We start from the raw sequence: 12,960 nt of genomic DNA, 5'->3' as shown, positions 1-12,960 counted from the left end.
TTCACCTTTTCCATCTCTTGTAGGAGACGGGCACTCAACTGTTCTAATTGTCGTTGTACTTTGACATAACGTTGAGTTCTAGCCCGGTGTTCCTCCGTAATGCATCTGTCTGTAGCTTGAACAGACTCAGAATTCTCTGTCTTTATGCACGCCATCGATTTCCCAACCTTAGTCCGTGAGTTCATGTTAATCTTGTTTTTCATACATAAGCTGGACTTATCGTCTTCCGGCTCGGAGTCTGAGCTGCTTGTCTGCACCGAGTCCTCACTCATCATTGCTTGTCGGTAGTGCCATTCCATGTCTATTTTCTTGATCCACTCCCGTCCCAGAAGTGGTGGTCCTCCCTCAGGTAGTACGTACAGATACATTCGTGGGTGTTCTTTACCCCTATCTCTCACCTTGACTCGTATTTTTCCCAGGGGGTATACATGATGCCCCGTGTATGTCTGTAATACGAATTTGGTATTTCTTAAGGGTATGTGAGAGAATAGCCGGTGATAGTCCTTTTGGTTGATGACGGATACAGCTGATCCCGTGTCCAGCTCCATTCGTACTTGGACTCCCGCTATTTTTAGTGTGACCCAGATCAACTGTAGATCAGTTACTTTACCCACATGGTGGATTCTCAGACTATCCAGCTCCTGGCTGTTTGGGTCTGAGTCTGAATTTTGTTCGTCTGAACTCTTTTCAGCCACCTGATGCACCTTGTTGTACTTTCCTTGTGGTGGTGGCTTCCTTTGCTTGTTGGTCTTCTTTCCGGACCTGCATACCTTCGCGATGTGACCCAGTTTGCCACATTTCCTGCACTCTTGGTTCTTAAACCAGCACTGATTCTGGTCGTGCGTTGTCTTTCCACAACGGTAGCATTTGGGAGTGCTTGTTGTAATTTGGTCCACCCCGAGTGCCGCCGCCTTTAGCTGCATTTCCGCCGTCCCTTTCGCTGCGGCTTCGTGCGATGAAGCTATGAGGACAGCCCTGTCCAGTGTGAGGTCGTTTTCTTCCAGAAGTCGCTTCTGCGTTCCTTCTTTGGCCAAGCCGCATACGAACTTGTCCCGCAGCGCCTCTGTCAAATTCCCTCCAAACTGGCAGTATTTCGCTAGCTTACGCAGTTCGACTAAGTATTCCGCATTGCTTTCATCTTGCCTCTGGGTTCTGGCGTAAAATTTAAATCGTTCAGCCAGCATCAACGGTGTGGGGTTCAAGTGATCCTTCAACACTGTTACGATCTCTTCGAAGGTCTGGTCCACTGGTTTAACTGGTGCTATTAGATGTTTCAAAAGCCCGTATGTTTTTGCTCCCATCGAATTTAACAAAGTTATTGCCTTGTTGTCATCCTCAATTTCGTTGGTTACGCAATATATTTCTATGCGTTCCACATACGTGGCCCAGTCTTCTATTTCTGCATTAAAGTCATTAATATTTCCTCGCTTAGGCATCTTCTTCTCTTTTTGAGAACAGTACAAGTATTACTTTACTTATTATTAATTTTCTTCTCTCTTCTTGAGAACACACCAGCCTTTCTGAAAAATCTTATTACTTTTCTGAAATTCTTAATAATTTCCAAGATGGCGGTTTCCCGCTTCTTCCTTCTTCTTCAGCGGTTTTCCCCGAAAAATGGCGGCTTTCCCGCGCTTCTCGCTCTCCCCGCCCACTTCAATGGTGGTTTTCCCGCGCTTGGCGGTCTTCACCCGGTCCCCCGACGCCGTCTGTCAGCCCGAGTGCGGTCCTTATCTATAATGCGATCGCTGGATCGCGAAGCGGCTGCCGGCCCTTATCTGTAGATCCGACCGCTCGCGCGGCTCTCGGCTCTGACACTCCCGCGCCTACTCGCAGGCTCAGCGCTTCGTGGCAGCGGTTGCTGCACGGCTTCTCACATTGCCCGCGGTCCGGCTGTCACCCGACGCCGTTGGACCCGAATGCTTTGCCCTTCTCCTCCAAATACTTCTACCCCGTTTTTTTTTTTAATTTATTTGTTTTAACTACTCACAGTCTCTTCGGCCGCCTTGTTTTAGGCTGATTGGCTCGCTCAAGATGTGGTAGCAGGGTAATCTGTGCCTGTTGCTGCCGCAGCTTTGCTGTTAATCTTCCAGCTTCCAGTAAGTACTATACTTTTAGTAGACGGAGCCTCGTGTTTTCTTTTTGAAGCTCTCTGCTACTGGTTAGTCTTGCCGCAGGGTACGATCGGACTCGTCGCCACTGTAAAGTCTGTAGGTTGTGCAGTAAATAACTTCAGAGACTTTAGAAGTACAAACAAAACAGGTCTTTACTATTCAGAGGTCTGGGCGATTTCTGCCCTAGTTAACGTATCACAACCCTTATATACTGGTGTGGTCACTATCGGTATTACAGTATACATGAGCCAATAAATAGTGCCACCCTGAAGTAGTGCTCTTAAAGGCGAACGGTCACATTCTATAGTTCCCTTAAAGGTAAACGGTTACATACACAACAACAGCAATCAACATAAGGGGTGATTTTAACCCTACCCGCCCGCCGGAGACCGAGTGGGCAGGCATTCAAAATCAGTCGGGTGACTTACCCGCCGACATTCCGCTCCGTTCCCGCACTTTGGAATTTTAGCCTGCTCTTTTGAGCAGGCAGCAAGGACACTCACCTGAAGCCAGCTAGGTAACTTCTTTAAATATGTAATTCGGGGTTCGGTGATGTCATTGACCTGGGACTGCAATTTTAATCGATGGACTGAGCAGGGATGTTGTAGTGGCTTTCTCGCCGGGTGAAGATAGCGAGAAGAGGATCTGGGGCCAGAAGAGGCCCAAACAGGTAAATTGGCATTACTGGCTCTTGCAATATAAGAACAATTTGATTTATTTTTGTTGTGATGGAACATGACTGTAAAAGCTTTTCTAATATTTCTTCCCCATTCCAAGACATTATACACTGAAGCTTGTTTTCAAGTGAGTCTGCACCCAGGCACACAACATTGCCTGGATGCAGAAAATATCAACAAATCAGGCAGGTTGGAATTCACACATATAAATGAACCTGTCTAATTTTATTCCCATAATGGAAGGAAAACCAGCAGGTTCCTCGACAAGCAGCTGTTCCAACCTGCCCTATTTTTTTGATATTCAGTGTGCCCAGGTAATCCAGGAAACTCTCCTCTATTATTTCCTAGAACCTCAAAACTGTATAACTCCTTACCTCCCTCAATCTTTCTTTCTGCCTTTAATTTACAGGCTTTTAAATGTGGGTTACCTAATCACTATTCCTGATACACTGCTCTTCTCTCTTGTTGTTAACGCTTGTTTTAATCTAGGTGGCGCTGTGCTCTATGACCTTTGGCTTTTTAATCTAGGTTTCTTAATGGTAAAAAAAAACAATAAGCATGCATTTCCTGTGAGCCACTGGACAGATGTGGGACATATGCGTGGTGCAGAGCAGAGAGATGTTTGCACACTTAATCAGCGTGTTACCCAGCAAGAATTTTGGACCACAACTTCATGACTGCAGGTTAATATGAAAAACATTCAATCTGAATTACTTCGTCAAGATAGTACTACACAACTACTGTAAATGCTGTCTAGCACTGCGCTGTTAGAACACATTACTGTATTATAATTTCCCCCACCCCACCCAGTTTTCTCTCGTCCTGCTGCGAAGGTGCCAATTCTTGCTGGGGTTAAGTTCCATGGGCACTGACAGACCTCTGTTACCTTGCACATGTGGCCATTCTCCATCTGTGAGTCTAGTCAATTAGTTCTTGTCGGCTATTAAACTGTGGAGGGCATCAGATCCAAGCCCAATCCTGTCTTCAACCAATGTCCAGACATTCACTCTCTCCAACCAAGATCAGCAGATAGCAATGGGAATCTGGATGATTTTTCCCCTCCCTGGCCCACTCTGGCTGAGATCAGCTAATTCAGTACAGTGCTGAGTTTGGGATCTTTTGGTCTGTATAGCTCAGTACTACACCGACACAAGGTTTTAACTCATTTTAATAAAGCTTCATACATTTAAAAAACAACTTTAGTGTTCATTAGTTGTAATAAATATGGTGCTCTACAGTATTCTTCATAATGAGTAACATTCAAGGTAATTAATAGCTCTGATTAAAATGAATGCAATAGCTAACATTTGGTTCAGCACTGTACACTATACAATCAACGTTGTTCATGCAGGAATGAAGAAACAGCAATTTTTTCAATTCAAAATTATAAACATCTTCTATGACATTGAGAAATGTGTACCATTGTAAAAAAGAATCCAAATGCAGGACATGATAAATGGAATGTACCAAAGCAACAGGTTTGAAAGCTGTACCACCTCAGTCTCAATGGGACTTAACTGCATAAATCATATAAAGAGTCAGGAAAAGAAATAGATAGCTAAGTAAATAATCGGCTGGCCCAATGGCAGGCATTAGGAAAAAATGAGGGATTTTTACAATTTTTATTTGATGTTTTTCCCCTTGTTCTGCTGGGTTTACTAGGATACAGTTACGCAAGTGTCAACAGTCCTCCAGTACCTCAAGTAGTCATTCTTTTTGCGTGAGCCCAGGCAATAAGTGTCACCAGGCTATTTAATCATGGGTTGCTTTACAACCAAGCCTAATTTTGCTCTCACCTGATATCCACGCGCATACACTTTCCAACAGGAGTCACTAGATATCAAGCAGAAGCAGGAACTTTGGCTTCTCCCTAGCCTAGGGGCACTAATGCCAATTACAATACCCCAAATACTGCCCCAATTGACATCAGGTAATCCAGAACAAATTGGTAATTGAACTTGGGACCTCCTGGCTGGCATTGGGACCTCCTGGCTGGCATGGCTTAGTACTATATTTTTAAACACAGAGCCATTGGGAAATCTTTTTTTTTGGTCAACCACATCGGATTGCTGAGGAAAACCATCACCAAGAGTCCCCAAGCCAAGAAAATATAGATACAGGTATGTAGAATTTCTGTTTGCCCAAGGCTTTGTGCAAACTCTCTCCCTATAAGGACACACCTCACTTACTAAAATCCACAGCGCTTAGGTGCAGGTTGGCAGTGTCATAACTTATGGGCCTCCAAGTGTATGCTGGAGTTTAATCAATTGAAACCCTGCAGCTTCCCAGTACAGTGTGCTAGTAATCTTCCTAGTGCTTGTTCAATTAGGATGACGCTATGCATTAGTGTGCCAGGTCAATCATAAACTTCAGACCTGCCTGGTTCAGGTATTAGAGCAGAAAATCCTTGGCGTTATCTTGGAACTAGCTCAATATCAAAGAGACAGCACTTACAAACTGGAGGTGTTTAAGCAGGAGTGAAACAAAGGAACCTGTGGTGCAACTTGTAGGATGTCTAAGGTTGGGAAGGATGCTGTGAGACAGATTGTGGTGATACAAGCCTATAAATTAATCATTGCAATATTAGCATACAAAAGCTGAACACATACCTCTATCCATTATTTTAACAGGCATTAAACAGTTAGCTCCTCCGTTAAAATAATGGATGGAGGAATGTCATACGAACATTTAGGAGTTTGTCTGCTAATATCTCAAACAGTAACATCTAGGCTATAGTAATAGTGCTGGTGCTCAACATACATATGTACCACCCAAATAATCTTTTATGCAGGAACTGGGTTTATCAGTAGCAAATTATGGAGGGCTCACCTGGTTTAAAAATGTGTGATAAAAATAACTGTTAGAAGGTTACATTTTCAGACATAAGATTCATCTGTGAAAATGATCTTTTCAAAGTCTTCTAATTGTGAATCAGTGCACCGTCTGCTTTGCCATTCTTGTCTGCTCCTAATTAGTTCACTCTCGACTGTCGTAGTGTCTCTGAGGCAGTGTTTGGCCTCGTTGTGAAGAAAGTAGTCCTTAACAGTAGTTTTAACAGAGGGAGGTAATATAATATGAATAGTGTGCCTTTTATTACTAGTGTTACTGCTGCATTGCTGAGGAGATACAGGTTGAGTTGAACAGTCCAATAACTGCTTGTCACTCTGTGAAGGAGAGTCTCTGGAAGAAGTTCTCGTTAAAATGTCCCCAGGTATAATTTTTTGCTGAGATGCCTTGGACCCATCGGAGGTCTGTCTTCGTGCAACAGATTGGAGAACCAAGGGCGAGTTCTGTCCATAAAACACAGTTTGTGGGACGTGGACCTTTAAAGTCTGCTCTGATTGTCTTGTACTTTCTTTGCTGGGTGGTGATACACTATAGTGACTATTGTTGTCTTGTGCAGAATTGTTAACCTCAGGGTCCTGCCTCTCTTGATCGCCCATATGCTGTAAGGTTAACACCTTTCCTGGTGCCATGTAGAATGTTATTTTAGTGCGTTTAAAATTCTTACTATAAGGCGGCACTACAGTGGACTCATCAGTTGATGTGACAAATTGTGTTGTATTGGGAACAGTCAACATATTCTTTCTTTCCTGAGAACTTTCTCTGTTTAACTTCTCTGTATCATTTTGGACAAAATTCGTCCCAAGTTGATCATGTCCTATATAGGCCACACTTGTAAAACATTCAACATTCTTTTCAGAACTTTCAACATCCACAGGCCTTTGACTTTTTGAACAAGACACGTGTTCCATTGATATTTGGGCTGAATCTTCTTGCTCATTCTCACAGTCCACATCCCCTTTTTCTGCTTCTTCATTGTACCAATCCAAATCATCAAGACAACAAGCCACTGAAGATGGTGATGTCCCAGGTAATTTACCAGGAAGCCTATTGGAGATACAAGGTGAGGATACCTGGCTTCTTCCAGAATCCCCAAACATACAAGGCAAAGCATCACAGCGACCAAACACTGACGAGTCAGAATAAGAGAAGGCACTATCTATTGAGCTTAGTGAAGACTCTGAGGGTGATGTGGTGGGAGAAGACAGACTAGACAGGCTTGACCTTGTTGACAGATTCATTCTATGTGGATTAACTTGTCTCAGCCTGGTATTAACCTGAGGGGACCTCCAAAAACTATATCTTGTTTTATTAGAACCAGGGCCTTTCCCATCATCCAATAGCTTCTGACTTTCAATCTGAAGCCTTTTCAACTGTTGTAAGTAATCTATGTGGCCATGAGTCATGGCTGCATCACAGCTTGACTGACGGGCCACTGGCTCATGAGACAAGGCAAGATGGTGTGACAGGCAGACACTGGGCTCTGATGAGCAACGGTCTCGGGCTGAGTCAATGCTTTGGATAGCTGCAAGTGAAGAGACGGAGGAGCAGGAATATAAAGACTCATTTTCCAACTGCTCGCAGAGGTCTCCACTGTCACTCTTCTCTAGGAATTTGTTACATGAAGCTTCTTCATTGAAGAAGCTCTGCTGGCTCCAACTGTCTTTGGCTTCTTCAGTAGCATACTGTGTAGAATCATTCAAGGCGATGAAAAAGGAGTTACTTTGCTGGTCCTTTTGAACTTTTTGCCTTTTTTGATCAGACAGTGCTGAATCCATATCGTCAGATGAATACTGCGGCTGCAACAAGTCCGCATCTGCAAAAGTAACATTGAAAGAAAGATCAGAATGTTATAACTTTTCCACATGGTTTTCTTCTGCTCTTATCTGAAGGTGCTGAGTCTTGCTGCAATACTGTTCCATGGGTGCTGGGAGTCTCAGTCATTCATGTGTGTGGTGTAGACAGTGAAGTATGGTAGGCTATTCAATAGTAGAGGTCAACATAGCCAAACCCAAACTTGCCCCCCATTTGACATCTTTACACTTTGCAGCAGGAGTTAGTGAATAAGCATTTAGATTAGAAACCTACAGTACAGGGGCACTGTGGCTTCTTTATAGCCACCCTAACTGAGATCAGCAAACTCAGGTCATGGATTGGACTCTTGGTCCTTATGGTTTAGTTCTACACAATACAACACCTTTACCCATTAAGCCATTGGTGTAACTAGGATGATGTAATTAAAGGAATAAGCCAGTCCAGATTAGGTTTTAGGAGACAGACACGAGAAATTTACAATATAACCGAACAAGAAAAAACATTCAATTCAGCAACATAACCAACTGAAAGGAAAGGACTTGTATTTATACAATGTCCTTCACGATCTCAGGACGTCCCAGGGCGCTTTATAGCCAATGAAGCACTTTTTGAAGTGTAGTCACTAATGTAGTGTAGGGAAACACAGCAAGCAATTTGCACTCAGCAAGGTCCCACAAACAACAATGAGACCAGATAATCTGTTTTAGTGATGTTGGTTGAGGGATAAATATTGGCTAGGACACCTTGCTCTTGGCCAGAAGTCTCTTGCTCTTCTACGAATAGTGCCATGAGATCTTTTATGTAAACCCAAGAGGACAGGTGGGGCCTCAGTATAATGTCTCATCTGAAAGATGGCACCTTGGACAGTGCACAACTCCTTCAGTATTGCACTGAAGTGTCAGCCTGAATTATGTGCTCAACTCTCTGGAGTGGGGCTTGAACCCTTGACTTTCCGACTCAAAAGTGAGGTTTCTACCACTGAGCCAAGGCTGACATCTGCTGGAAAGATACCGGGTAGAAATTAGTCTGGACTCGTTATTGGGTCCAGACTCAGCCCTGTGTGACCAGGGTGCGTCCAAAACAAGAGGCCTGAGGATCGATAGAAATTGATTGTCGGGCTTCATCAGCATACTCCTGCGTTTGTTTTACACCCAGAAAACTGGCACAATGCATACCAATTTCTACCCCATTATTTCACATTGTGTCAATGATAAATAAGAATGGGGTGACAAGTTAACAGATAAAGAAAGACTTGCATTTATATAGCACCTTTCACGACCACTGGACGTCTCAAAGCGCTTTACAGTCAATGAAGTACTTTTGAAGTGGAGTCACTGTTGTAATGTGGGAAATGTGGCAGACAATTTGCACACAGCAAGGTCCCACAAACAGCAATGTGATAATGAGCAGGTCATCTGTTTTTGTTATGTTGATTGAGGGATAAATATTGGCCAGGACACCGGGAATAACTCCTGCTCTTCTTCAAAATAGTGATATGGGATCATTTACATCCACCTCAGAGAGCAGACAGGGCCTCGGTTTAACATCTCAACTGAAAGACGGTACCTCCGACAGTGCAGCACTCCCTCAGCACTGCACTGGAGTGTCAGCCTAGATTTATGTGCTCAAGTCCCTGGAGTGGGACTTAAACCCACAACCTTCTGACTCAGGCGAGTGTGCTACCAACTGAGCCACAGTGATTTATTATCCATCAGCATTCCAGGTCCAAATTTCCATCTTGACACCTAAAGATGTGACTTATATGGTGCGATCAAGTGAATCACAATAAAGCTTATATGGTAACCTAGCCCAGGTTTAACCTTTTGTAAATGACCGCCTGGCTAACAGAAGTTCAGTTATGAAATGGTGATGATAAATCTCTGTGTTGAGATTTAAACACATATTTTGAGGACATCTGCAGAACTTCAGAGAAAACAAAAAGAAATCCACAGAACGCTTTAGTCTAAGCACTGTACATGTGTAAACACAGCTCTGTTTATCTATAAAATACTAATTTTAACCAGTGGGCTTTGATGATCACTACTCTTAATAATCTAAATAGATCAACACATTTTGCTGCTGGAGCTTTTGAAACTTTGTATTTTAGTTTTTTACGGATAATGCCATCTGGTGAAAATTTGTTTATTCTTGAGAACCAGTCAAACAGTGTCTATAAAAAAGCACTGAGGAAAACACCACAAACCCAGTGAGTCTTCCGAATTTCCCCGCTGGACGTCTCGTGATCCTCCAAAGAGAGAATTCAGCCCACTCCCAAAGATTCGGTAAGAGTTTTCAATCATGAACTGTGCAAGAATGGCCACCTGGAAGAAAGCACAACGTCCCAGATGCATCAGCACATTCAACAACAGTAACTTGTACTTATATAATGCCTTTAATGTAATGTAATGTCCCATTGTGTTTCACACAGGGTGTAGCAGGGGAAGAGTTAGGGGAGAATTACAGGAGCAAAGAGATAATGATTAATTTGTAGAAGGCAATGGTTAAGTCACAGAGTACTGTGTGCAATTTTGAGCAACCCATTATAGAAAGAACATTAAAAAAAGAAAAAAAGACTTGCATTTATATAGCGCCTTTTATTACCACCGAAGGTCTCAAAGCGCTTTACAGCCAATGAAGTACTTTTGGAGTGTAGTCACTGTTGTAATGTGGGAAATGAAAACCTTAGAGCGCATGTAAGCAAATGGTAGCAGTCAGACAACATCTATTTTACAGCAGTGATTAAGTGTAGCTTGTTCCTTATCTAGTAAAAATATAATAGTTTGCAACTACTATGTTAAAGTATGATATAAGTAATATCTTTACATAGCAGTAATTTTCCTTTTCTCACCATCTATGGAAGCTATCTGGCTTGACAATCTCTCTTTGAAAGCCACGGACAAACTGTCTGACTTGAAATAGACAGTCCAATAAATACCTTCAGAAAATTAACCACGAACCAATAAATTTAAATCAAAGTTAGATTTGAACAAATTATATGTGGAGGGAAATTTTCACTGGCTCCATCGAACAGAAAAGGGGTGGTAGTGCCTCGAAAATTGTGTGGAAAACTTAATATCCCGTTCCCAATCCCACTCCCAATCTAGCTGATGCCATTCTAAAAGCATTTGCAACCATCTTCAGCCAGAAGTGCCAAGTGGATGATCCATCTCGGCCTCCTCCTGAGATCCCCACCATCACTGAAGCCATTCTTCAGCCAATTCGATTCACTCCACGTGATATCAAGAAATGGCTGAGCGCACTGGATACAGCAAAGGCTATAGGCCCAGACAACATCCCGGCTGTAGTGCTGAAGACTTGTGCTCCAGAACTAGCTGTGCCTCTAGCCAAGCTGTTCCAGTACAGCTGCAGCACTGGCACCTACCCGACAAAGTGGAAAATTGCCCAGGTATATCCTGTCCACAAAATGCAGGACAAATTTAATCTTTCCAATTACCGCCCCATCAGCCTACTCTCAATCATCAGCAAAGTGATGGAAGGTGTTGACGATAGTGGCATTTAGGAGCCCTAGTAAAATTGAAATCAATGGGAATCAGGGTGAAAACTCTCCACTGGCTGGAGTCATACCTAGCACAAAGGAAGATGGTTGTGATTGTTGGAGGTCAAACATCACAGCCCCAGGACATCACTGCAGGAGTTCCTCAGGGCAGTGTCCGAGGCCCAACCATCTTCAGCTGCTTCAACAATGACTTTCCCTCCATCATAAGGTCAGAAGTGGGGATGTTCAATTCCATTCACAACTCCTCAGATAATGAAGCAGTCCATGCCCGCATGCAGCAAGACCTGGACAACATTCAGGCTTGGGCTGATAAGTGGCAAGTAACATTCGTGCCACACAAGTGCCAGTCAATGAACATCTTCAACAAGAGAGTGTCTAGCCACCTCCCCTTGACATTCAATGAGATTACCATCACTGAATTCCCCAGCATCAACAACCTGGGGGTCACCATTGACCAGAAACTTAACTGGACCAGCCACATAAACACTGTGGCTACAAGAGCAGGTCAGAGGCTGGGTATTCTGCAACGAGTGATTCGCCTCCTGACTCCACCATCTACAAGGCACAAGTCAGGAGTGTGATGGCACACTCTCCACTTGCCTGGATGAGTGCAGTTCCAACAACACTCAAGAAGGAATGTACTATAGGCCCCCAAACAGTAAGGGGGAGATAGAGGAACAGATATTTAGGCAAATCTCAGAGAAGTGTAGAAATAATAGGGTAATAATAGGAGGGGATTTCAACTTCCCCAATATTAACCGGGATAGTCAGAGTGTGAAAGGCTTAGAGGGTGCGGAATTCTTAAAGTGCATCCAGGAGAGTTTTTTGAGCCAGCATGTAGAAAGTCCTACAAGAGAGGGGGCGGTACTGAACCTAATTCTAGGGAATATAGCCAGGCAAGTGGTAGAAGTGTCAGTAGGAGAGCATTTTGGTGACAGTGACCATAATTCGGTGAGATTTAAGGTAGTCATGGAAAAGGACAAAGATGGACCAGAAATCAAGGTTCTAAATTGGGGGAAGGCCGATTTTAATATGATAAGGCAGTGGACTGGGATCAGCTACTTGTAGGAAAATCCACATCAGAGCAGTGGGAGTCTTTCAGAAAGGAAATAGAGAGAGTGCAATGCCAACATGTTCCCGTAAAGGTCAAGGGTGGGACCAACAAGCCCAGGGAACTCTGGGTGTCAAGGGATATACAAGAATGGATTAGGAAAAAAAGGGAGGCTTTTGGCAGATACAAAGGACTAAAAACAGTGGAAGCCCTAGAGGAGTATAGAAAGTGCGGGGGGTACTTAAAAAAGAAATTAGGAGAGCGAAGAGGGGCCATGAAAAAACAGTGGCGGGCAAAATAAAGGAAAATCCCAAGGTGTTTTATAAGTATATTAAGGGCAAGAGGATAACCAGGGAAAGAGTAGGGCCTATTAGGGACCAAAGTGGCAATCTTTGTGTAGAGCCAGAAGATGTGAGTGAGGTTTTAAATGAATATTTTGCATCTGTGTTCACTATGGAGAAGGACGATGTAGGCATAGAAATCAAGCAGAGGGATTGTGATATACTTGAACAAATTAGTATTGAGAGGGAGGAGGTACTAGCAGTTTTAGCGGGCTTAAAAGTGGATAAATCCCCAGGCCCAGACGAGACGTATCCCAGGCTGCTGTGTGAGGCAAGGGAGGAGATTGCAGGGGCTCTGACACAAATTTTCAGATCCTCTCTGGCCACAGGGGAGGTGCCAGAGGACAGCTAACATAGTACCATTATTCAAGAAGGGTAGTAGGGATAAACCAGGGAATTACAGGCCAGTGAGCCTAACATCAGTGGTAGGGAAATTATTGGAAAAAGTTCTGAGGGACAGAATTAGTCTCCACTTGGAGAGGCAAGGATTAATCAAGGATAGTCGAATGGCTTTGTCAGAGGGAGATCATGTGTAACCAATTTGATTGAATTTTTCGAGGGGGTGACAAGGTGTGTGGATGAGGGTAGTGCAGTTGATGTAGTC

The 12,960-nt window shown here is 43.5% G+C and overlaps 1 protein-coding gene across 2 annotated transcripts in view; it reads right to left on the bottom strand.

Annotated features, from left to right (window-relative positions):
* Nucleotides 1-3,938: 3,938 nt before the first annotated feature.
* arhgap20b (Rho GTPase activating protein 20b) overlaps nt 3,939-12,960 on the bottom strand; it is a 182,694-nt gene continuing 173,672 nt past the window's right edge. For both annotated transcript variants that reach the window (XM_085998845.1, XM_085998856.1), the window contains exons 14-15: nt 9,651-9,768; nt 3,939-7,448 (exon numbers count right to left, since the gene is read on the bottom strand). In XM_085998845.1, coding sequence (XP_085854971.1) covers nt 5,665-7,448; nt 9,651-9,768 — 1,902 coding nt within the window. In that variant the 3' untranslated portion in view covers nt 3,939-5,664. The remainder of the gene's footprint in view (nt 7,449-9,650; nt 9,769-12,960) is intronic.

Source organism: Somniosus microcephalus, chromosome 1 (genome assembly GCF_052327205.1).
Source record: "Somniosus microcephalus isolate GS21.2 chromosome 1, FLI_Smic_1.0, whole genome shotgun sequence".
Taxonomy (NCBI): Eukaryota; Metazoa; Chordata; class Chondrichthyes; order Squaliformes; family Somniosidae; genus Somniosus; species Somniosus microcephalus.
The sequence above is the reverse complement of the archived record's forward strand: the minus strand, read 5'-3'. Positions and strand labels throughout refer to the sequence as shown.